The sequence below is a fragment of the Mobula hypostoma genome, chromosome X1, assembly GCF_963921235.1.
Source record: "Mobula hypostoma chromosome X1, sMobHyp1.1, whole genome shotgun sequence".
Taxonomy (NCBI): domain Eukaryota; kingdom Metazoa; phylum Chordata; class Chondrichthyes; order Myliobatiformes; family Myliobatidae; genus Mobula; species Mobula hypostoma.
The window spans coordinates 33,245,283-33,270,514 of record NC_086128.1 but is presented as its reverse complement, the minus strand read 5'-3'; the positions used below and the strand labels follow the sequence as shown (position 1 = coordinate 33,270,514).

Here is a 25,232-nt window from a genome sequence, read left to right as displayed (position 1 = left end):
TCTACTAGCCCAATTACACCCATGTGACCAATTGATCTACCAGCCCATATGTCTTTGGAATGTGCGAAGAAACTTTAGCACAAACAGGAAACCCACATGGTCACGTGGAGAACTTACAAACTCCTGACAGAGAGCAGTGGGTCACTGTCACTATAATAACGTTTCACTAACTGCTACATGACCATGCTATCCCCCCTCTCCATTTATCGGCCTTTGCATAATGTCAGAACACAGTAAAATGTAAAATGGGAAAATGGGGTGAGTGCGGATGTTTGGAAATGGAGGAGATGTGGGTGAGGGCAACATCAATGATGGAGGAAGGAAAACCCATTCTTTAAAGAATGGGGACATCTCTGGGAAAGCTGTGTCCTGGGGACAGATGTGGCAGAGACAAAGGAACTGAGAAAAGGGAATAGCATTTTTACAGGAGACAGGGTGGGAAGTACACTTAAGGTAGCCGTGGGAATTGCTAGATTTATAAAAGGTATTGGTAGACAGTTAGCCTCCAGAGATGGAGATGGAGAGATTGTGAAAGGAGAGAGAGGTGTCAGAAGTAGACAAAGTGAATTTAAGGGCAGGGTGGAAGTTGGAAGCAAAGTTGATGAAATTGCCAAACTCAGCAAGGATGTATGAAGCAGCACCAATGTAGCGAAGGAAGAGTTGAGGAGCATTACCAGGGAAGGCTTGGAACATAGACTGTTCTATATAGCCAACAAAAAGTTAAGCATAGGTGGGGCCCATGTGGGTGCCAATGGCTATACCTCTAGTCTTGAGAAAGTGGGAAGAGCTGACGGAGAAGTTGTTGAGGGTTTATGTTACCTTTGCAACAGTACAGCCTGCAGGAGATTGTTGGATACAAATTTGCCACTGTCCTACATACATCAAGCTAGTGATTAAGAACTTACTTCTTGGACTACTTATGAATATCTCTGTATAAATGTAAAACGAAAAGAAAGTTATGAGTTTTTATAGAGTCTTTTGAAACACTCAAGTGCTTTATAGCTGATTAAGATTCCTTGAGTTGTAGCGGTTAGGGTCAGTAGACCATAAGACTATAAGACCTGGGAGCAGAATTACGCCATTCGGACCATCAAGTCTGCTCCACCATTCCACCTTGGCTGATATATTAATCCCCTCAATCCCACTGTCCTGCCTTCACCCCATAACCTTTGACATACTTACTAATCCAGAATCTATCAACCTCCACTTTAAATATACCCAAATGACTTGGCCCCTCCACAGCTGTCCATGCAATGAATTCCACAGATTCACTGACCTCTGTTTAAAGAAATTCCTCCTCACCTCTGTTCTAAAGGGATGTCCGTATATTCTGAGGCTGTGCCCTCTGGTCCCAGACTCACCCACTATCGGAAACATCCTCTCCATATCCATTCCATCTAGGGTGAAAGTGGATTTTTATTTTTACCTTTTTCTTCCAACTGATAGAGATCTTTAATGAATGGACCAAATGCATTTCAATACATTACACATCTTAAACCATCATCTGAAGTTAAAATTATCCACTAGAACCTTTAAACCTTTAAAATATTTTATATACCTCTTGACTTATAACTTACCTATCCTCATCCATCTCACACAAAAGAGTGATTTGTGCAGAAATTACTCAACTGATTTTTTTATTAATTCAACTAATTCAAATAATTAACATTTTGACCTTCTTCAATGTTGTAAATATATATTTTAAGCTTCCCACTGCAAATAGACGACAAAATCACTATGTTAACAGATTTCCAGGTCTGCGCAGGCAGGCTCCTCCCAGTCTCCACCCAGCTAACAGCAGTCTCCTGCCACTTGTTTCCAACTCGTCACCTGCAGCCTATTTAAACCCAGCTCTCATCCACAATCCTTGTTACTCATACAAACTGGTCAGCTTCAACCAGTTGCTCCTTGCCTTCAATTACCCTGCTGCCTTGTTGCATTAAATATCTGTTCTCTCTTGTTTTGTAGGCCCTCGTGGCTTGTTATTTTGCAGTTTATTGTTAAAGTTATCACTCACTGCTAAATCATCTCCGCTGCTCTGCGTTTGGATCTAGCCTCTTCTACATTTCCTGACACAGACTACGCACTTACATTGTGAACAGCTTTAGGATTAGATGATTCTGCACCAAAAACTTGCTCTAAATGGATGAAGCTGGCTTGGATGATGTTCAGATTAAAATAAATACAGCAGTGAGCTGATGAGGGTGCATTCTATTCAAAACAGCTAGATCCCTCAAAACTAAACAGCAAGGCTTTCACGAGAACATAAATGTCAACTGAATTCAAAATGCTGAAATGTCAGAAAATACGAAAGCTGTGCTCCTCCAGCCCCAAACTCAACTTATTAGTTGGATCCTCAAGGAAAATCAATCTTTGACAGATGTCCCTCAAACAGTTTTAATGCCACTTTCAGGTAATAACATTGTTTTCCTTTCTACAGTTTCTGATTTAGATTCCAATTAGGAATGAGCGTGCACATTATTTCCTTCATATTGGGAGCTCAGTAGGCTGTTTAGTATGAATTGGTGTTCGCTACCGTTAATTCTTGAACAAATTATCTGAAAACATTGCTGTTTGTGGGACCATGTTGTACAAAAATTGGCTGCCATATTCATTCATATAAAAGCTTTAAGCAAAGCATTTCTGAAGTTCTGAAATGTGTTAGGCATCCAGGGTATGTGAAAGATTCCACTTAGTTGTTTTTCTCTCTTAAAGCAAAATGCATCATAGTAATTTTTCAGAGCTACTTTAATGCACCTCCCAAATTACCATGCTGAAGGGCCAGATAGGTACAAACAAAAGAATGCCATTATTTGCAAGTGACACTTGCGGGTGGCTCTCAGCATATCCTTGGGTTGTGTTGGTTGTTAATACAAACGGCACATTTCACTGTATGTTTTGAAGTAAATGTGATAAATGCACTCAGTAGGCACTTTATTAGGTACTGCATCTCCTGTACCTAATTAAGTGGCCTCTGAGTGCACATTCGGGGTCTTCTGCTGCTCTGGCAGATGCTCTTCTGCACACAACTGTTGCAACATGTGTTTATTTGAGTTACTATCATCTTCCTGTCAGCTTGAACCAGTCTGGCTATTCTCCTCTGGCCTCTCTGTTCGCTTACAGAACTCCTGCTCATTGGATTTTTTTTTTTGTTTCTTGCACCATTCTCTGTGAACTCTAGAGACGTGTGTGAAAATTGCAGGAGATCATCAGTTTCTGGGATACTCAAACCACTCTATCTGGCACCAACAATCATTCTGCAGTCAAAGTCACTTTGATCACATTTCTTCCACGTTATGGTGTTTGTTCTGAACAATAACTGAACCTCTTGACCATGTCTGCATGCTTTTATGCATTGAGTTGCTGCCACCTGATTGGCTGATTAGATGTATGCATTAACGAGCAGGTTACAGGCGTACCTAATAAAGTGGCCACCGAGTGTATATCAATCTGAGACTGAAGTGTCCTCTGTGTTATGTGCTGCCCTGACTTGTAAGTATATCGATATTCTTTCACTCTCACTGGGTCTGAGTTCTGAAACTCAATGGCCCACAACAAAATGGGAGGCACAAGAGACTGCAGATGCTGGAGGAACTTAGCAGGTCAACATCTATGGAGGGAAATGGATAGATGATGTTTTTGGGTCAAGACCCTTCATCTTTACCAAAAAGGCTAATATGGTTCAAGAAGGTAGGCAGCTATCATCTTCTTGTGCAACAAAGGAATGTAAGAATGCTGTCTTTGGAAAGGATAATTATTAAAAATAAGCCTAGTTCAGATAATCTGTAGGAATTGAATGGAATTTCAGAGACATTCCTTATTTGTAAAGCATAACTTTGTACTGAATAAATCCATTTAGCTGCCTAGCAGCCTACCAGTTGCTTCAGGCATCTGATTCCCTAACTTTCCAATGTAAGATCAGTGCTTTCTAGAGATCTTTGATAGGTAAGCAACCAAAAATAAGTTCCTTTCCCACAGTTATCCTTTCCGGTTGGATGCTGGTGACCGGTGGTGTTCCACAGGGGTCTGTGTTTGGACCGCTTTTTTTTACGAAATATGTCAATGATTTGGATGATGAAATTGATGACTATATGACCATGTTTGCGAATGATACAAAGACAGCTGGAGCAACAGGTTGTGTTGAGGAAGTAGAGAGGCTACAGAAGGAGTTAGACAGATTAGCAGAATGGGCAAAGAAGTGGCAGATGGAATACAGTGTTGGGAAGTGTATGGCAATGCACTTTGGTAGAAGAAACAAAAGTATAGGCTATTTTCTAAATGGTGAGAAAATTGAAAAGTCAGAGGTGTAAAGGGACTTGGGAGTGCTGTGCAGGATTTCCTGAAGGTTAATTTGCAGGTTGAGTCTGTGGTGAGGAAGACAAATGCAATGTTAGCATTCATTTCAAGAGGACTATAATATAAAAGCAAAGATGTAATGTCGAGACTTTATAAAGCACTGGTGAGTCCTCACTTGGAGCATTGTGAGCAGTTTTGGGTCCCTTATTGAACAAATGATGTGCTGACATTGGAGAGGGTTCAAAGGAGCTTCGTGAAACTGATACCAGGATTGAAAGGCTTGTCATATGAGAAGTGTTCAATGGCTCTGGGCCTGTACTCAATGGAATTCAGAGGAATGAGGGGTGACCTCATCGAAATCTTTCAAATGGTGAAAAGCCTTGATAGAGTGGCTATGGAGAGGATGTTTCTTATGGTGGGAGAGTTTAAGACCAGAGGGCATAGCCTCAGAATAGAATTCCTTCTAGAATGGAGATGAGGAGAAATTTCTTTTGCCAGAGAGTGGTGAATCTGTGAAATTCGTTGTCACAGGTGACTGTGGAGGCCAAGTCATTGGGTATATTTAAGGCAGAGGTTGATAGGCTCATAAAGGGATACGAGGTGAAGGCTGGAGATCAGGGCTGAGAGGGTAAATGGATCAGCCATGATGAAATGGCAGAGAAGACTCAGTGGGCCAAATGGCTTAATTCTGCTCCTATATCTTATGTTCTTTGACCTCTTCCCACCCTGTCTCCTGTAAAAATGCTATTTCCTTTTCTCAGTTCCTTCATCTCTGCCGCATCTGTTGCCAGGACATCGCTTTCCTTTCCAGGACATCAGAGATAGACAGATAGATAGAGAGATACTTTATTGACCCCAAAGGAAATTACTGTGTCACAGTAGCATTACAAGGGCACAGATGTACAAATATTAGAAGAGAAGTAAGAAAGAATAAGTAACAGTCTAACGGGGGGGGGGGGGGGTAATCACTTCCCTGGCTATAGGTTGACTCATTATAGAGCCTAATGGCTGAGGGTAAGAATGATCTCGTATAGCGCTCTTTGGAGCAGTACAGTTATCTTAGTCTATTACTAAAAGAGTGTCTGTGTTCAGCCAAGGTGGCATGCAGAGGGTGAGAGACTTTGTCCAGAATTGCCAGGATATTCCGTAGGGTCCATTGTTCTACCACAGCCCCAGGAAGTAGAGGTGACTCTGGCCCTTCTTGTACACAGCCTCTGTGTTGATGTTTCACTCAAGTCTGTCATCCAGGTGCACCCCCAGGTACTTGTAGGTCCTCACCACATCCACGTCCTCACCATTAGTAGTAACAGAGAGCGGTGCAGGCTTAGTCTTCCTAAAGTCCATCACCATCTCATTTGTCCTACTGATGTTGAGCTGCAGATAATTCAGCTTGCACCAATAGACAAAGTCCTCCACCTGGCTCTGTATTCATCCTCCATCCTCCCTTTATACACCCAACTACTGCTGAGTCATCAGAGAATTTCTGCAGATGGGATGACTCAGTGTTGTATCTAAAATCTGAGTTATACAGAGTAAATAGGAAGGGAGCCAATACAGTCTCTTGTGGGGCCCCAGTGCTGCTTATAGCCATGTCTGACACACAGCTCTGAAGTTGCACAAACTGTGATCTGCCAGTCAGGTACTCCATTATCCAGGATACAATGGAAGTGCCAACCTGCATTGAATGGAGCTATTCCCCCAGCAATGAGGGCTGTATGGTATTGAAGGCACTTGAGAAATCAAAAAACATGATCGTCACAGTGCTGTCCTGTTTATCCAAATGGGAGTAGGCTCTGTTCAGCAGATGACAGCATCGTCGACTTCAACGTGCTCCGGTGGGCAAACCGCAGGGGATCGAGGGCTAACCTGACCAGGGCTCGGAGGTGAGCCAGGACCAGCCTCTCTAGGGTCTTCATGATGTGTGAGGTCAGGGCCACTGGACTGTAGTCATTCAAGACTTTCAGTTGGCCCTTCTTGGGTACTGAGACCACACATGATGTTTTCCACACGGCTGGCACCCTTTCCAGGCTGAGACTCAGATTGAAAATGCACTGGAGAATTCCACACAGCTGCTCAGCACACTCTTTCAGGACCCTGGGGTTCACACCATCCGGTCACAATGCTTTGTCATGTCTGAATTTCCCCAGAGCCCTTCTCACCTGCTCAGTAGTGAAGAATAGATGTCCCCCTTCTTCAAAGAATGGAGCTTCACTTTCTCCATCATTGATGATGCCCTCACCTGCATCTCCTCTATTTCCCGAAAATCCACACTCAGCTCATCTTCCCGCTGCCTTAACAGTGGTGGAGTTCCTCTTGTTCTCACCTACCACCCTAGCAGCCTCTGCATCCAACACATCATCCTCCGCAACTTCCACCATCTCCAAATGGATACCACCACTAAACATATCTTTACCTCCCTCCCTCTCTCCGCTTTCTGAAGGGATTGCTCTCTCCGTGATTCCTTTGATCATTTATCCCTCCCCACTAATTTCCCTCCTTGCACTTATCCTTGTAAGTGGTCTAAGTGCTACACGTGCCCATTCACCTCCTCCCTCACCTCCATTCAGGGCCTCAAACAGTCCCTCCAGGTGTGACAACACTTCACCTATGAATCTGCTGGGGTCGTCTACTGTGTCCAATGCTCCCGATTTGGCCTCCTCTATATTGGTGAGGCCCATCGTAAATTGGGGGAAGCATTTCGTTGAGCACCTCCACCCTATCTGCCGAAAGCATAACTTCCAGATGGCAAAACATTTTAATTTCGATTCCTATTCCTGTTCTAACATGTCAGTCCATGGCCTCTTCTTGTGCCAAGATGAGGCCACCCTCAGGGTGGAGGAGCAACACCTTATATTCCATCTAGATAGCCTGCAACCTGATGGCATGAAAAATCAATTTCTCCTTCTGGTAAAAAAAAAATTCTCTCCCTCTCCCCTCTTCTTCTATTTCCCACTCTGGCCTCTTACATCTTCTCACCTGCCCATCACCTCCCCCTGGGTCCCCTCTTCCTCCCCTTTCTCTTATGGTCCACCCTCCCCTCCTATCAGATGCCTTTCTCTCCAGCCCTTGACCTTTTCTACCCACCTGGCTTCACCTATCACCTCCCATCTAGCCTCCTTCCCCTCCCCCCACCTTTTTATTCTCATGTCTTCTCCCTTCCTTCTCAGTTCTGATGAAGGATCTTGACCTGAAAAGTCGACTGTTTATTCATTTCCATAGATGCTGCCTGACCTGCTGAGTTCCTCCAGCAATTTTGTGTGTGTTGCTTTGGATTTCCAGCATCTGCTGACTGTTTTGTGATTGTGAATGGAAGCTTGTGTAGTTCGCTCATAATTATAATTGGAGTGAGGCAGTAAAATTCTACCTCATCAATCATAGGACAGCAAGCGGACTAAAGCTACACAGCTTTCCAGTTTATCTGATGTTTATGGCTTTTTTCAATGGAAGACAGGCAGATACTTGAATGAGGTAATCCAGAAATAGGGGATGGAATACATCAGACAAGTGGTCTAAATCTGCAGTATTGTGAGCGTGGATTGCTTGTGAACTAAAGTAATATAAACATTTTGATTTGTTTTACACTATGCAATCAGGCTGCTTAATATTTCATTTTGTGTTTTTTTATTTTAGAGATAAAGTGCAGAATAGGCCCTTCCAGCCCTTTGAGCCCCGTTGCCCGGCAACCCTCGACAACCCGATTTAGTCTGAACCTGATCATGAGACAATTTACAATGACCAATTAACCTACACGGTATGTCTTTGGATCCTCTAGTAAGAAACAGGAGCACCCAGGGAAAACCCATGTATTCCATGGGGTGAGTGTACAGAGACACCTTACAGAGGACGGCGGGATTGAACTCCGATGCCCTGAGCTGTAATAGCGGCGCGCTAACTGCAACACCTCCATGGCGCCCCCATATTCTCATACTTAATATATTCAGTGTTTTATTTGAGCTCTGAAGTTCTGCAGCAAGGGAACAAGATCAAGACCAGCCTTTTAAGTATGAGTTCTGTTCATAATGAGAAAGCAGAAGAGAAATCCTGCAGCATAACTTAAGTCGATCATGCAGAAGCACACAGAAAATAACATTTCCTCATTATAACCCGCTGCTGACATGTAGCTGGTTCAATATGAAACATTTTACAGACCACTACATAACTGTATCACGTGCATCCAAGAGTGAAGAAAAGCAAGGATGTGATGCTGAGGCTTTACAGGGCATTGGTCAGACTGCACCTGGAATATTGTGAGCAGTTTTGGGCCCCTTATTGAATTGAAGGATATGCTGGCATTGGAGAGGATCCGGAGGGGGTTCACAACAATGATCCTGGGAATGAATGGGTTAATGTATGAGGAGCATTTGATGGCTCTGGGCCTGTACTCACTGGAGTTTAGAAGAATGAGGATTGGTTGGGTGGGGGAGGGGGTGGTGATTTCATTGAAACCTATTGAATATTGAAAGACCTAGATAGAGTGTATGTGGAGAGGATGTTTCCTGTAGTGGGGGAGTGTAGGACCCGAGAACACAGCCTCAGAATAGAATGACGTTCCTTTCCAACAGAAATGAGGAGGAATTTCTTTAGCCAGGGGGTGGTCATTGCCGCAGATGGCTATGGAGGACAAGTTATTGGGTATATTAAAGTGGAGGTTGATAGGTTCTTTATTAATGAGGGTGGCAAACGTTACGGGGAGAAGGCAGGAGAATGGGGTCGAGAGGGATAATAAGTCAGCCATGATGGAATGACAGAGCAGAGTCAGTAGGCGGAATGGCCTAATTCTGCTCCTATGTCTTATGGTCTTATGAATATCTACCCACATGCGTCTGACTTAAGCATTTCAGTGAATAGCATTCTTGTCACTTGAAGAATCACATTCAGGAAGAACAAGTTGGTGTCCTGGCATCATTCACACTGCTAACGATAAACCATGACTCTCAGCTCAGCATGCACACCAGATAATGGACTTGAGGAATCAGAGGTCACGGCCCTAATCTCTGAAAAAGCAAATGATTTCGCATGAATAAAAAATGTTGCAAGCATTGATTTATCAAAATATAATAAGCTGGAGCAGGTACCTTCACATACTCAAACTAATCAGGACTCTCATCCTTTGGGAATCAATGTTGGTCTCAACTCCCCTCCCCCATTGAAATGTCACTGATTTCCAGTAAATGCTGAAAAGTTTCTTAAAACTGTCATTGTCCAGCTTGATTACATTGCTACAAAATATAAATTTTTAAATGATTGTTCTTTTGCCAATTTCACGGTCAAATGCATTACTATATTTTAAATTCTGTTAAATCCACTGCAATTCAGCCTGATCATCTATTAAAATTCCTGAAGTGAATTGTGATTATAATACATTTTCAAATGGATAATTACTATTTACTGGACAACTTCAAGGCAGGTATACAAAAAGACTGATTTCTCCAACTTCAGATAATTTCTCCCCCTCTCCCTTCTCTCTATTTCCATTCCCCATTCTGGTTCCCCTCACACCCTTCTTTTCCTCACTTGCCTATCACTTCCCTCTTGTACCTCTCCTCCTACTCTTTCTCTCATGGTCCACTCTCCTCTCCTATCAGATTCTTTCTTCTTCAGCCCTTTGTCTTTTTCCCCATATCACCCTCCCAGCTTCTTCCTTCACACCCCCCACCCTACCCACCCACTTTCCCCCCTCACCTAATTTTGCCTATCACCTGCCAGCTTCTATTCCTGTCCCTCCCCTCAGCTTCTTACTTTGGCTTCTTCTCTCTTGCTTTCTCATCCTGATAAAGTGTCTTGCCCCAAAACATCGACTGTTTATTTCCCTCCACAGATGCTGCCTGACCTGCTGAGTTCCTCGGGCATTTTGTGTGCGTCGATCAGGGTTTTCAGCAGCTGCGGTATCACTTGTGTTGGCCATAGAGCAGCTGAAACGTGGCAAGGCAGCGGGAGTTGATGGAATCCCACCTGAGATTTGGAAGCATGGGGGCCCAGCGTTACACATCAAACTCCAAGAGTTCTTTGTTTGCTGCTGGGAACAAGGTAAGCGACCACAGGACCTCCGTGATGCAGTCATCATCGCCCTGTATAAGAACAAGGGGGAAAAGTCCGACTGCTCCAACTACCGGGGGATAACTCTTCTCTCTATCACAGGAAAAATCCTCGCAAGAGTACTCCTGAACAGATTGGTGCCCATCATTACAGAAGAACACCTCCCAGTGAGCCAGTGTGGCTTCAGAGCCAACAGGAGCACCACCAACATGATATCTGTTCTCAGGCAGCTCCAAGAGAAATGTAGGGAACAGAACAAGGGATTGTACGTGACGTTTGTCGACCTTACCAAAGCGTTCGACACCGTGAGCAGGGAAGGTCTGTGGCAAATCATGGAACGACTGGGATGCCCCCCAAAGTTGCTCAGCATGGTCATCCAGCTACATGAGGATCAGAGTGGCCAAGTCAGACACAACAATGACCTCTCAGAACCCTTACCAATCGGCAACGGAGTAAAGCAAAGCTGCGTCCTCGCGCCGACTCTCTTTACCATCTTCTTCAGCATGATGCTCGAAAGGGCCACAGAAGACCTTGATGACGAGGACGGTGTCTACATCCGATACCGCACCGATGGCAGCCTGTTCAACCTGAGGCGACGACAGTCCCACACCAAGACATTGGAGCAACTCATCTGAGAGCTACTCTTCGCCGACGATGCTGCCCTTGTTGTCCACACAGAGACAGCCCTGCAGCTATAACATCCAGCTTCGCAGAGGCTGCCAAGCTCTTCGGACTGGAAGTCAGCTTGAAGAAGACAGAAGTTCTCCATCAGCCCGCACCTCAGGAAGATTACCACCGTCCCCGCATCACCATCGGTGAGGTAGAGCTGAAGACAGTCCACCAGTTCAGCTGCCTGGGGTGCACCATCTCGTCAGATGCCAAGATCGACAAAGAGATTGACAACAGACTGGCAAAGGCAAACAGTACATTCAGAAGGCTGTACAAAAGAGTCTGGAACAACAAGCATTTGAAGAAAGGCACAAAGATCAGTGTGTACTGAGCCGTTGTCCTGACCACCTTGCTGTACGGCTCCGAGTCGTGGGTCACCTACCGTCACCACCTATAACTCCTTGAGCGTTTCCACCAGCGCTGCCTCCGCACCGTCCTCAACATCCACTGGAGTGACTTTGTCACCAACATCGAAGTCCTCGAACAGGCAGAGGTCACCAGCATCGAGGCCATGCTGTTGAAGACGCAGCTGTGCTGGGCAGGGCATGTCTCCAGGATGGAGGATCATTGCCTGCCCAAGATTGTGCTGTATGGCGAACTCTCCATTGGCCACCGTGACCGAGCGGCACCGAAGAAGAGGTACAAGGTCTCTCTGAAGAAATCCCTTGGTGCCTGTCACATTGACAATCTCCAGTGGTCTAATTTAGCCTCCGATCACGAGGTCTGGCGACACACCATTCACCAGTCTGTCTCCTCCTTCGAGAACGCATGCAGGGTTGGCATTGAGGACAAAAGGAGAAGGAGGAAGAACTGTGACACAGCAACACCAAACCCAGAACAGAATTTCCCTTGCAGCCACTGTGACTGGGCCTGCCCGTCCTGTATTGACCTAGTCAGCCACCAGCGAGCCTGCAGCAGACGTGGGCAGCCCCCTTCCTAAATCTTCATTCGCGAAGCCAAGCCATGAATGAATGAACTAAGGTATACAAAAATGCACAGAAAATAACACCTCCCAGCTAGTGTCTTGATGATATACAGCTAGCTCAGTATATATGAACAAATATATGACTGATACTGAATAAACCTTCTCTATATCAAATGGGATTAAATAAAATGTATTCAATGCACAATTTGATGTTTAAAAAACCTGACATGATTCACAGTACATCTGGCCATGCTAAATCATGCCAAAGAAATCTAAGGTTCGGTGTCATCGATGTGAAATTATACAACCGGGACGTTTGTGCAAAAATACATAGCAGAATTTGCATTAAGGAAATCAATTAATGTGTTAGCTTGTTAAATTCACCAACATAATGTTTAAGGATCATAGGTTGCTACAGTGGTGATACGGATTCAGTCTCAGCAAGTCAACATGAATGTTTGACATAATTCCACAGTGTCCTCAGAATTTTTGCATTTAACATGCTGTGGTGAATGGAACAAAGCAGCAGTACTGAAACTGTAGTTCCTTGCCTCAGGGTACCTTCCAACACCAGGCATCACAATAGCCTCCTGTCAAATGGAGACTTGTGATTTTTAAAGTTCAAGATTCAAGATTGTTTAATGTCATTTTCAGTACACAAGTGTAAAGGAGAACAAAATAATTGCAGCTCCGGATCCGATGCAGCACAAAAAGAAACAGTCAGATAAAAAACACAAAAAATACATAAGATAGTTTATATACTGAGATTGATTGTATGTCCGTAAAGTGACGCTAGGCGCAGGAGTGTCTGTACATAAGGTGACTGCCAGGAAATGTTAAAGTAGTGGTGGTTAGGGAGTGTGGAGGGGTGGGTTAGTGGGTGGAAATGTTGATCAGCCTTACCGCTCGGGGGCAGTAACTGTTTTATGAGTCTGGTGGTCCTGGCATGGATGTTGTGTTGCCTCTTCCCTGATGGGAATGGGACAAACAGTCCATGACCAGGGTGGGTGGGATTCTTCATGATATTGTTGGCCTTTTCCTGGCATCTTTCTCTATGTATAGTACTGTATTTCTCAATGTGGACTGAAGAGTGAGTTTGTAAAATCAGTGGGAGCAACGGATGTTGGGAATGGTGAGGGCTGTGGGAGAGGTGTGACAGAGAAGGTGTGCCAGGGGTGTGGTGTGGAGCGGGTGTAGATTCACCCAGCCCTGAGACACCAGGCAAGGTCATTTTATTCCAAACAACTGGTTTATTGATCATTACAGAATGTCTCTCTGGTGCTTCCCACTTCCTCCCCTCTCCCTCCCCCTTTTTCCAACCAGAAAAGGGGGTATGGGAAGGGGACTTGAGAGGCAAACCTCAAAAACATGGTGAGCTGTGGATTCCTGATATATAGAAAGGCTTATATGGACACAAGACTGTAATCTGAAGCTTTAGGAATCTTGCTCTTTTGATTCTGACTATCCCCTCCCACTCTTGCCTCTTTGAGAACCATCTTAAAGCTGATATATTAATCCAATGTGCTGCCATGGGGAGGGATGGTTCGTTAATTCATTTCAAATGCAGATCTCTTACCTTCCCACATCCTCCTTTTGCAGAGTTGGTAGGTTGCTGGATTTGTGTTCCATTCACTGTCACTTACGAGCAGGAGTGTATCCACAGTCAGGATGCTGCATACATTCTTCTTGCTTTCGGAAACGACCCTTGTCTTAGTCTTGTAGATGAATCCAATTGACAGGTCTTAACAGAGCCCAGATAGCGCCATGCATAGAGAAGCCCTTCAAAGATATAAATGTGAATGTTACCTGAAACAGTTTATTCCAGCTGCACAGATCCCCATTTGCTGCTTTGCATACCCCGATTGCTTTATATACCCCTGTTCCTTTGCAGTATATTCTCTTCTCAATGGTGGTGCCTTGTATAAATTCATGTCAACAAACTTCACTTGTGACAGAGTACTGAATAGCCACACAGTGGAAATAATCCAATGTATTTTGCTTTGATCCATGTGAGTCATGTGTACTCCCCATAGTCGCACAAAGAAAACATGTCCTAAGGTTATGATGTTACAGAAAGACCAAATTGAAATGCGCCATGTATTGCTGTGTTGCTGTGCTGAGATTTGTACCAAGGCTTTATTCAACAGTAAGGGGAAAATGCACTGTAATACATCTGTTTTTCTCATCCTTCTTCCAGAGGGCTTCCAGAGTTTTATCTAATTTTATTTTTTTTATTTATTTAGAGCTACAGCATGGTAACAGGCTCTTCTGGCCTAACGAACCCACACCACCCAATTGCACTCATGTGACCAATTAACCGGCTAACCCATACTTCCTTAGAACGTGGAAGGAAACTGAAATGCCTGGAAGTAACACGCAGTCACAGGGACAGCGTACAAATTCTTTACACATAGCGGTGAGAATTGAACCCGGGTCGCTGGTGCTGGCGCTGGCGCTGTAACAGCATTATGCCAACTGCTACATACTATAATAATTCTATGATTCCAATTTCTGTGTTTTTATCAGATCCCTCCCACCCCTCCCGAATTTGCTGCCTTTCCCTCAATCATTAACTTTTTTGGATTTCCACAGCCTGAGTGGATGAGTTGATGGTCAATCTTCAGGGGTTGATATAATAGACTCTCCTTACATCTCCTTTGGCCATAAAGGAAAGTGCTCAATCCCAATGGTATTCTGAGACCGCGATAGGAAAGGACAATTCTGCCCAAGTTCTGCCTCCATCACAAAATTTATCCAGGGTTGAGCAAGTCAGAACAATTTTTTCCAGACTGTGATTAACTTTCAGTTTTGAAACATTTGACCCTGAAGAACCTTGAAGTGAAAAAGTCTCCATCAATCCATTACCTCTTCCAGCTGTGCTTCATTACTCTGCTATGAATTCCATTCAATTATTTAAGCTCCCCACAAAAAGCTTAGTGATTTTGATTTCCAAAACTCTTCTTATTCCAAACAAATATGGCCTTACCTTGATCTTGTTTTTTTTTGTTTTGCAAATAAAGTTATTTTATTTCAGGCCCTGCAGATCAAGTTCCCATATCTATAAAAGCTGCCTGCACAGAGCAACTATTTGATTGCTCTGTTGTGTTCATTTGTGTGCCAGGGCCCTTAATAAGTTGTTGCAGGGGGAAAGCTAAATATAACCTCAGACATTTAAATTAAATATGAAACTTTACATGCAGCCTATACATGTGCCACAGGTTATAATTAACATTAGTAATAGGGAAGTGAGCACTCTAACTCACAAGCTCGTGTTAGTCACAGATAATTCTTACTTTAGAGTAACTCCAGAAGTGCAATATTAACTGTAAGCTTAGGGCTTTTTTTGTCATTCCATTGCACAGTTAACAAGCAAAATAGATTGATGGCCATAAAAGTTGAAAAAAAAGGAGCAGGCCATCCAGCCCCACAAAACTGCCCTAGCATTCATCCATTCTACCTTTGCCCCATCCGTAACAGGCAAGATCTCCCCTGGTGGCCAACTACTTTAATTCCACCGCTCATTCCCATTTGACCTGCTGGTCCACGGCATCCATTACTGCCCCAATGAGGCCAGTCCCAGGGTGGAGGAGCAACACTTCATATTCTGTCTGGATAGCCTCCAACCTGACGGCATGAACATCGATTTCTCTAACTTCTGGTAATTTGTCCCCCTTCCCCTTCTCTTTTTTACCATTCACTATTCTGGCTCCCCTTCTACCCCCTCACCTCACCTGCCAATTAACTCCCTCTGGTGAACTCCTCCTTCCCTTTCTCTCATGGTCCATTCTCCTTTCCTTTCAGACTTCTTCATCAGCACTTTACCTTTTTCACTTAACACCTCTCAGCTTCTCACTTCATCCCCTCTCCCCCCTCACCTGTCACCTTGTACTTCATCCCTTCTCCCCCCACACCTGCTACCTTGTACTTCTTCCCCTCTCCCACCTTTTTATTCTGGCCTTTTCCCCGTCCTTTCCGGTCTTGATGAAGGGTCTCAATCTGAAACCCAGTAATGTTGACTGTTTATTCATTTCCATGGATGCTGCCTGACCTGCTGAGTTCCTCCAGCATTTTGTGTGTGTTGCTCTAGATTTTCAACATCAATGGAATCTCTTGTTGGTGTGTGTTACTAGCATTCGTCCTAACCTACTACCTCAGTGATTCCTGAACTATCCCCATATCACTCAATCCCCTAATATCCAGAAATCCATCAATCTCTATTCCGAATGAACACAACGAGTGAACATCCACGACAAGCTGGAATGGAGAGAATGCCAAGGGTCTGCTACCTTCCAAGTGAAGAAAATTTTCATATTCTCAGTCTAGTCATCAAAGTACCTAATGACACTAATCCTATTTTCCAGCATTTAGACTGTTGTTGTCTAAGACTTGGCATTTCAAGTACTTAATGCCTCTTACAAGTTGCGACAGTAACTTACTTGAAGCATGCTCTCAGTCAGTACCCACAAATTCAAGCACCCTTCTTAACTCCGCTTTCAATCACCCACCTTTTACCTTAAGCCAGTATCTCCTGGTTATAGGTTCTTGTGCCAAGAGGAAATGTTTCTCATTATCTATTCTATCCATGCCCCATATAACTTTGTACCCCTCAGACAGGTTTCCCCTCAGTCTTCCAAGCAAACCAAACTCAGCCTCTTGTCGTAGCTCCATCTCAGCTGAATGTCCCCAGCACCCTCTCCAGTGCAATCACATCCTTCCTAGTGTGTGGTGGCTAGAGCTGGACAGACTCCTTCAGCTGTGCCTGAGTTAATCCTTCATATAGTTGTAGTCCTGACCCAGTGTGGATAACTTCACTCAGCACAATGCTGAACTGACTCTGAAACCTACTGACTCATTTTCAAGGGCTCTACCTGCAACTCGTGTTCTCTGTCTATTATTTACTTCTTAAAAAAAATTTGCAAAATTTGTCTTCTTTTGCACATTGGTTGCTTGTCAGTCTTTGTTTATGTATAGTTTTTTCATAATTGTAGTTATTTATTGCTCTGTAAATGCCTGTAAGAAAATGAATCTCAAGGTAGTAAGTGGTGACATATACGTAGTTCAATAATAACTTTACTTTGACCTTTGAGCACACCATCCCTGCGCCAAAGTTCTCTACCCCAGCCAATGAAGGCAAGTAACCTACATGGGTACTTAACCCCCTTTTCCTCCTACTACACTGCGTGATTTTGTATTGTTATTTATTTTACTTACTACTATTCCAACTTCGATTTCCTGCCTTGCTTCTTCCTTTCCTTAATTCTTCTTGAGGTCTCCATTTTCTCGTCAAGCTGGTTTAAACCCTTGCCCACAGGATACTGGTCTCGACAGTGCTACAGTAAAACTTACCTGATTTGCACACATCTAATTTGCAATAGAAATAGTTCCAATTCCAGTTGCACCATTGCTCTGGCCATGCATTCACCTACTTGATCCTCCTGTTTCTGAATTTATTGGCCTTGGCATTGGGAATTATCCTGAGATCAATATAGCTGAAGTCCTGCTTTGTAACCTCTTTCTTTGCTTGCTAAACCCAGTTACTGGAATTGCAGAGCTAAAGGACTAAGATGGAGCCAGTTTAGCTTTAAAAGCAAGATAATATTGGTGCATATTATGCAACAGTATTCCTGAGTCTCCACCTGCATGGCTGACAGTAGTAAAAACTGAGAGAGAGCCATTGGTATGATGAAGGAAGACCGAGACCAAAATTGGTTTCTGGAATGTATAAACCATGTACAACACTGGCAAACTAGCACAAACAACTGCTGAAATGTGTTGTCACAGCCTATGGGTGTCAGTGAAAGTAGATCGACAGGATCTGGCAGACTAAAGGCAGCAACTGGTGAAACAGTTTTATGCTCAGGAAGGGAGAATGGTCAGCATCATGACGGTGTAGCTGTCATTTTGAAGAAAGGCATTGACAGTGGGCTGTTGAGAGGCAGGCTGAAAGGGAAGCAAGTGAATATGACTGTGATCCAGTGCTGTTCTCCAAAGAATGAAAGTGCCATTGAAGAAAAGAGCATTTTCTAAGAACAGCTGCAATTGGAGGTAGGGTTAATACCATGCCATGACATAATCATCGTGATTAGAGATCTAAGCGCCAAAGTGGGAAATAACAACTCACACTTCACTCGGGTAATGGGTACACATGGATGTAGAACGATGGTGAAAGACTGGTGGAATTCTGTGCTATGAACAAATTGGTCATACAGTAGGAGGGATCCTTTTCTCACACTGTGAAATCTACAAATTGACATGGTGCTCACCCAACGGACACAATAAGAATCAGGTTGACCCTTTAATGATTAATGGTATGTGGAGACGATCCTTGCAGGATGTAAAGGTGAAGGGAGGAGTAAATACAGGAAGTAATCATCACCTTGTTGTAGCAGTGATGAAACTCAAGCTGAGAAGCACTGGCGCCAGAACACAAAAAACAAAGAAGATTATATGTTGAAAAGCTCAAACACACCAGTGTGAGATCTGCCTTCACCATTCAGCTTCAGAACAGATTTCAGGCCTTGCAAGACCTTGACGAGGATATGTCAGTAGATAAGATCGACACAATATGGAAATGGATCACCCCAGTTTTCAAGGAGACCACAGACGCTTGTCTGAGATACAGAGCAGGAAAGAAGAAGAACAAATGGGTACACCAGGATACATAGACAGCCTCAGAAGAAAGACAGAAAATTAAGAAGGAAGCGCTAGATGCAAAGTCAACATGATTTAAGGTGAAATTTCAACTAGCATACACTGAAGCTAGCAAGAAAGTGAAGAGACTTGTAAGTAATGATAAGAGACTATATATGGAAAACCTTACAATGCAGGCTGAAGAAGCAGCCAAGCGAGGTGGCCAGGGAAATATGTACAAGGTTTCAAAATTGGTACGCAGAAAGTTCCAGGCCAGGTCTAGTGGTCCTGCAACTTCCCATTAATTTTTGCTCTATTATACGCTCTCTCTTTTGCTTTTATGTTGTTTTCACTTCCCTTGTCAGCCATGGTTGTGTCATCCTGCCATTAGAATACTACTTCTTCTATCCTACGTCTTCCGAATTTCTCCCAGAAACTCCAGCCATTGCTGTTCTGCCGTCGTCCCTGCTAGTGTTCCCTTCCAATCAACTTTAGCCAGCTCCTCTGTCATGCCTCTACTATTGTCCTTACTCCACTGTAATAATGATATATCTGACTTTAGCTTCTTCCGCTCAAATTGCTTGGTGAAGTCTATCATATTATCATCAATGCCTCCTAAGGGTTCCTTTACCTTAAGCTCCCTAGTCAAATCTGGTTCATTACACAACACCCAATCCAGAATAGCCTCTCCCCTAGTGGGATCAACCACAAGCTGTTCTAAAAAGCCATCTTGTAGGCATTCTACAAATTCTCCCCCTTGGGATCCTGCACCAACCTGATCTTCCCAATCTACCTGTATATTGATATCCCCCATGACTATCATAACATTGCCGTTCTGACATGCCTTTTCTACCTCTAATTGTAATTTGTAGCCCACATCCTAGCTACTGGTCGGATGCCTGCATATAACTCCCATCAGGGTCTTTTTACCCTTGCACATTCTTAACTCTACCCACAAGGATTCTAAACCTTCCAATCCCGTGTCACCTCTTTCTAAGGATTTAATTTCATTTTTTACCAACAGGGCTGCACACCCCTTCCGCCTACCTGTCTGATTTTTTGATACAATGTGATTCCTTTGATGTTAAGCTCCCAACTAAGATCTTCTTTCAGCCAGGACTCAGTGATGTCCACAACATCATACCCACCAATCTCGACTGTGTTACAAGATCATTTACCTTATTCTCCATACAGCATGCATTCAAATATAACATCTTCAGTCATGTATTCATCGCCCTTTTCGATTTTGGCCCCCCTTTGCACTTCATCTCATCCCACTGACTGTAATTTTGCTCAATCATCTGCCTGTCCTTCCTGTCAGCCTCACTGTACACTGCATCTAGTTGTATAGCAACTGCCCCATCCTCAGCCCTATCACTCCGGTTCCCATCCCTCTGTCAAATTAGAGTAAACTGTCCCTAACAGCTCTAGAGCCCTCAGGTTCAGGTGTAACCCATCCCTTTTGTACAGATCATATGCTGTCCAGAAGAGATCCCAATGAAGCAGAAATCTGAAGCCCTGCCCTCTGCATCAGTTCCTCAGCCGTGCATTCATCTGCTAAATCATCCTATTTTTACCCTCACTTGTGCATGGCACAGGTAGCAATCCAGAGATTACTATGTTGGAATTCTTGCTTTTCAGCCTTCTATCTAACTCCCTAAATTCTCTCATCAGGGCCTCTTCCCCTTCCTACCTATGCCATTGATGCCAATCTGTACTAAGACTTCTGGCTGCACACCCTCCATTTTCAGAATCCAATGAACCCGATCCAAGATGTTCATCATACCATCCTGGGTGTCTCTTTCACGTTCAAAGAATCTCGTGTCCGCTCCTCTAAATAAGGAATCCCCTAACACTACTGCAGTCTTTTTCTCTCCCCACTGCTTGTGAGCCACAGTGCCAGATACTTGCTCGCTCTGACTACCCTCCACTAGGTCGTCCCCCCTCAACACTATCCAAAGCGCTATACTTGTTATTGAGGGGAACAACCACAGGGCTACTCTGCACTGGCTGCCCATTTCCTTTCCCTCTCCTGACGGTCACCCAGGTACTTGCCGCCTGCAACTCAGGGGTGACTACACCCTCTGTAGCTCCCATCCATCATCTCCTCAGTTTCTCATAGGAGCCAAAGGTTATTGAGCTGCAGCTCCAGTTTTTTAACAAGCTCTCTGAGGAGAGGCGGCTGGTGTGGCTATCCGGGAGGCTGGTAGTCTCCCAGAATTCCCACATCTCACACACAGAACACAAGAGAGCCCCTGGAGCCATTCTCACTGCACCTACAGACAAAGAATAAAGAAGCAGAAACAGCTGTTGAGACAAAGCTTGCCCACTCTAACACTGGCCCACTCACTCAATGGCTACTCCATTTGTCCCTACCTTATTTTTATTAACTGTTGCGAAAGAATCACAATTCGATTGAGCTGCTGGAAAAAGCCAAAAGCGCGCGAATGTTCCCTTTTAAATCTCTTGCCCCAACCTTCCTGTAGCCTCGTCTCTCGATTTGATTGGGCCGCAGGGAAAAACAATTGTGGACTTTGAAAAGGCTTTTGATAACATCCACAGGGAGAGTCTCTGGCAAACTCCTGGATCATATGGGATCCCCTTCCAAAACTGTTCAGCTCATCCAAAGTTTCTATGCTATCTTCACTTGCATAGTTGGTGGCAGCAGTTTGAGCTTTGAAGTTGAGACAGGAGCCTGGCAAAGCAGTGTGATGTCGCTGATATTGTTTAATCTGGTGATTGACTGGGCTAAGAGGCAAACAATGAAAGATAAGCAGAGAGGCATTAGGTGGACTCTTTTCTCTACTTTAGAAGACCTTGACTTTGCAGATGACCTTGCATTCCTATCACAAACACACCAGCACATGCAGGAGAAAACTCAGCACCTGTGGACCCTTGATGGACAAGTTTGGCTCAGAGTCATCTAGAGAAAGACTGAGACCATGACCCTCAATGTAGAGTCTCCTTCTCATGTCAAGGCATATAGCGCTGACTTACCCCGCACCAGCAGATTCAGCTACCTGGGAAGCATCATTCGGCAGGATGGAGGGACCAAGGATAACATTCAGTGCAGACTCAACAAAACGAGCAATGTCTTCAGAACAACAAGCAACATATGTAGATCAATCAAGTAGAGCGTCCACACCAAGGTGAAGCTGTAGCAGAGCTGTGTTCTGTCCACACTCTTGTACAGGTCAGAATACTGGCACATGACAGCGAGCGACCTTGCCAATCAGTTGTCATTTCACACTATGAGCCTCCTTATCTTCTGGCCAAGAACAATCTCCAACCATAGCCTAGTCCTTCAGTGTCATCAAGAGGATATGGCTACAATCATCATGAGGAAGTGCTGGTGATGAGAAGAGAGGCCAAGTCCATCATCAGTAGCACATTTCACTGGACCCCGGAAGGGCGAAGGAAACATGGGAGATCAGAGACAACTTGGCGCTGTAACACAGAGGCAGAAAAGAGGGCCCTGAACCACACCTGTGGTACAATAGAGAAGATGGCCATGGACGGACAGAGATGGAGGACCTTCACTGCTTCCCTAAACGCCAGTGGCATAACGGGCAATAAGTAAGTAATATTGTTGTGAGTTTATCAAAATGTAGATTGCCTAATGTGGCCATTAATATCTCGGATAGTCAGTCCTGGAATGTATGTCGATCTAGAGAAAAATTGGTATTCATAATAAAAACCTTGACTGAATAGACACTTGTTAATTTTGGACACTACCCACCCAGCAAACCTTTCCTAAAGCTCCCATCTGGAGAGTGCTAAAACTTCATGCCATTTTAGTAACTTCTGCTCCCACAAAACTATTGAAAGAGAGTGATATTCCATTAAATTTCTCTTCTGTCCTTACTTCTCTAAAACTGAGCAACAGCGAATGCATAAACTATGTTCTACATCATACATACCATGTAACCATGCACTGTAATAGAGACAGTTGCTAAGATCCTTGAGAATGGCATATGACCAAACAAGGTTAAGAACAAGGCATACTACTTCAAGGAATTCCATCTGGACACAGTGCCTTTCAAGTTGGTAGGCATGAGGGTGGAGAAAGTCTTCTACTAATTAGGAATTTGTAAGAGCAACTCAAAAATTAGACCTGGACTTTATGCTCAGAACAATGAGCTTGAAGAAAACTACCCATAATGATCTGTCTCCCTGTGTGTCATTTCTTCCCTTTCCTGAAGTGTTTAGCTTAAGGGTACTGTTGAACAGTTAAGCCACATTTAAGAATTCTCACAGATGGCAAACCAAGAGACAAAAAAGCCCCCATTTTTAATTAACTTTTAAAATAGGTTACAAAATGGGGAGAGGAGAAGATGGCGGTGCGATGCAGCGCGCGGCCACTCCGGTGGTGATGTCTGTTATCTGTCAAGTAGGATGCCATGCACAATTCTGATTTGATGGAGGCAGATGTGAGAGAACGGAGGAACATCTGGTGAAACTTCTGAAATGCTTGTGTCACTGCCGCTGTTACCGTGTGATCCAGAATCTCCGGAGGGAAAGGCCCCGAATCCTCGGCTTTGCTTGTTGCTCGGCGGCCAGGGCAGGGTCGAAGCGCTCGGCAGAGATGGTGCTTGGTGTCGGAGGGCTGGTCGGAGGCTCAAAGTTTTCGGACGGACTCAGAGTCGGACTGTGGTCGTGTGCTTCCAGGATGCTGCATCGGCAAGTTTGCGGTGCTGGAGGCTCATGGCAGGGAGAGTTTCTCCCTTCTACCGTCTGCGTAAGATGTTGGGGCTATCGGGACTTTGAGACTTTTTTTACTGTGCCCATGGTCTGCTCTTATCAAATTACGGTATTGCTTTGCACTGTTGTAACTATATGTTATAATTATGTGGTTTTTGTCAGTTTTAGTCTTGGTCTGTCTTGTGTTTCTGTGATATCATACTGGAGGAACATTGTATCATTTTTTTAATGCATGCATTCCTAAATGACAATAAACGAGGACTGAGTGTCCTCATAATCCAATCTAAAAAAAACTCAAAATAAAGATTGGAAAATTCATATATGTCTAAGAGACGAGCTGAAATATATACAGTAAATAAGCTTTCTCAAAAGGTAAAAAGGAATTATTTTTAAATTAATTGTATTTTGAAATAGATTATTGAGGAAATTGTAATGCACATGTGATTATAATTAACATACACAAATTGCTGGAGAAACTCAGCAAGTGAGACTGCATCTATGGAGCGGAATAAACAGTTGACCTTTTGAGCCTAGACCTTTCAGCAGAACCAATGAAAATCAGTTGATTGTCAACAAGGTATGTTGCTCAAGATTTCCAGCATCTGCAGAATCTCTTGTGTTTACATACATGATTAATATGATTTACAAATTAGTCCTGCCATAAATTTTTATAATTGACATTACTTAATTTGATTTTCCTTGATTTCCTTGGAGAAGGCTTCCAAAAAATGCAGTCTGTAGGTGAGAGTCAAATGACAGTCACTGACTTGTGAATTGCCCCATTAAACTACATATGTACAGAATCACTTTCAGCTCAATGGGGAAATGCTGCAAATCCCATAAGACCATTAAGATACTAGGTATGCATTAGATTTCCATTTCACATTCTATAGAATGCTGGCCCTGTAGCCTCTTGGATGCATTTACTCCAAAGCCAGCAGACTATAAAATTGAACCAACTTAAAACCCTAAATTTCACAAACATTAATTTATTAGATACTAATTTGTTGAAATTTAGACTCCTGACATTTTGGAAAACCAGGTCAATACATACATATTTCGAAGTCTAAAGTTTAACGATGTAGAAACGTTTGGAACCACAGTAATCCTGAATGCATCACTTTGTGGTAATTTAAATGTCGTCATTTCTTTTCCTTATCCCAACTTTGCTGCCACAGTGATCAAGTAGACTTTTTGATTATGGCTTTCACCTCCTCTACATATACATCCTTAATTTTAAGTGATTGCTGGGCTAGAACTGAACTTCCTGACCGGGTCTGCATGCTTTCTATGCATTGAGTTGCTGCCATATGATTGGATGATTAGATATTTGCATGAACGAGCAAGTGTACAGGTGTACCTAATAAAGTGGCCACTGAGTACATTTTCTCTTCCAATACCATTCCCCTGCCTTCTCCATGTAATCTTTGACACCCTTATTAATCAAGAACATATCAACCGCCACTTTAAATATACCCAATTACTTGGCCTCTAAAGCCATCTGTGACAGTGAATTCAAAAGACTAACTACCCTGTGGCTAAAGAAATTACTCTTCATTTGTGTTCTGAAAGGACATCCTTCTATTCTGAGGCTGTACCCTTTATTCCTGGATTCTCCCATTATTGAAACATCCTTTCCACATCCGCTTTATCTAGGCCTTTCCAAATTTCTTGGTGTTCACCTGGCGGAGAATCTCACCTGGTCCCTCAACACCAGCTCCATAGCAAAGAAAGCCCAGCAGTGTCTCTACTTTCTGCGAAGGCTGAGAAAAGTCCATCTCCCACCCCCCATCCTCACCACATTCTACAGAGGTTGTATCGAGAGCATCCTGAGCAGCTGCATCACTGCCTGGTTCGGAAATTGCACCATCTCGGATCACAAGACCCTGCAGCTGATAGTGAGGTCAGCTGAGAAGATCATCGGGGTCTCTCTTCCCACCATTACAACATTTACACCACACACTGCATCCACAAA

At 43.8% G+C, this 25,232-nt stretch overlaps 1 protein-coding gene across 14 annotated transcripts in view; it reads right to left on the bottom strand.

The window, feature by feature from the left end:
- The window catches only part of LOC134340450 (thyroid hormone receptor alpha), a 534,574-nt gene that overhangs the window by 214,540 nt on the left and 294,802 nt on the right, over positions 1-25,232 (bottom strand). For all 14 annotated transcript variants that reach the window (XM_063037698.1, XM_063037699.1, XM_063037702.1 and 11 more), the window contains one exon: positions 13,503-13,705. In XM_063037698.1, coding sequence (XP_062893768.1) covers positions 13,503-13,555 — 53 coding nt within the window. In that variant the 5' untranslated portion in view covers positions 13,556-13,705. The remainder of the gene's footprint in view (positions 1-13,502; positions 13,706-25,232) is intronic.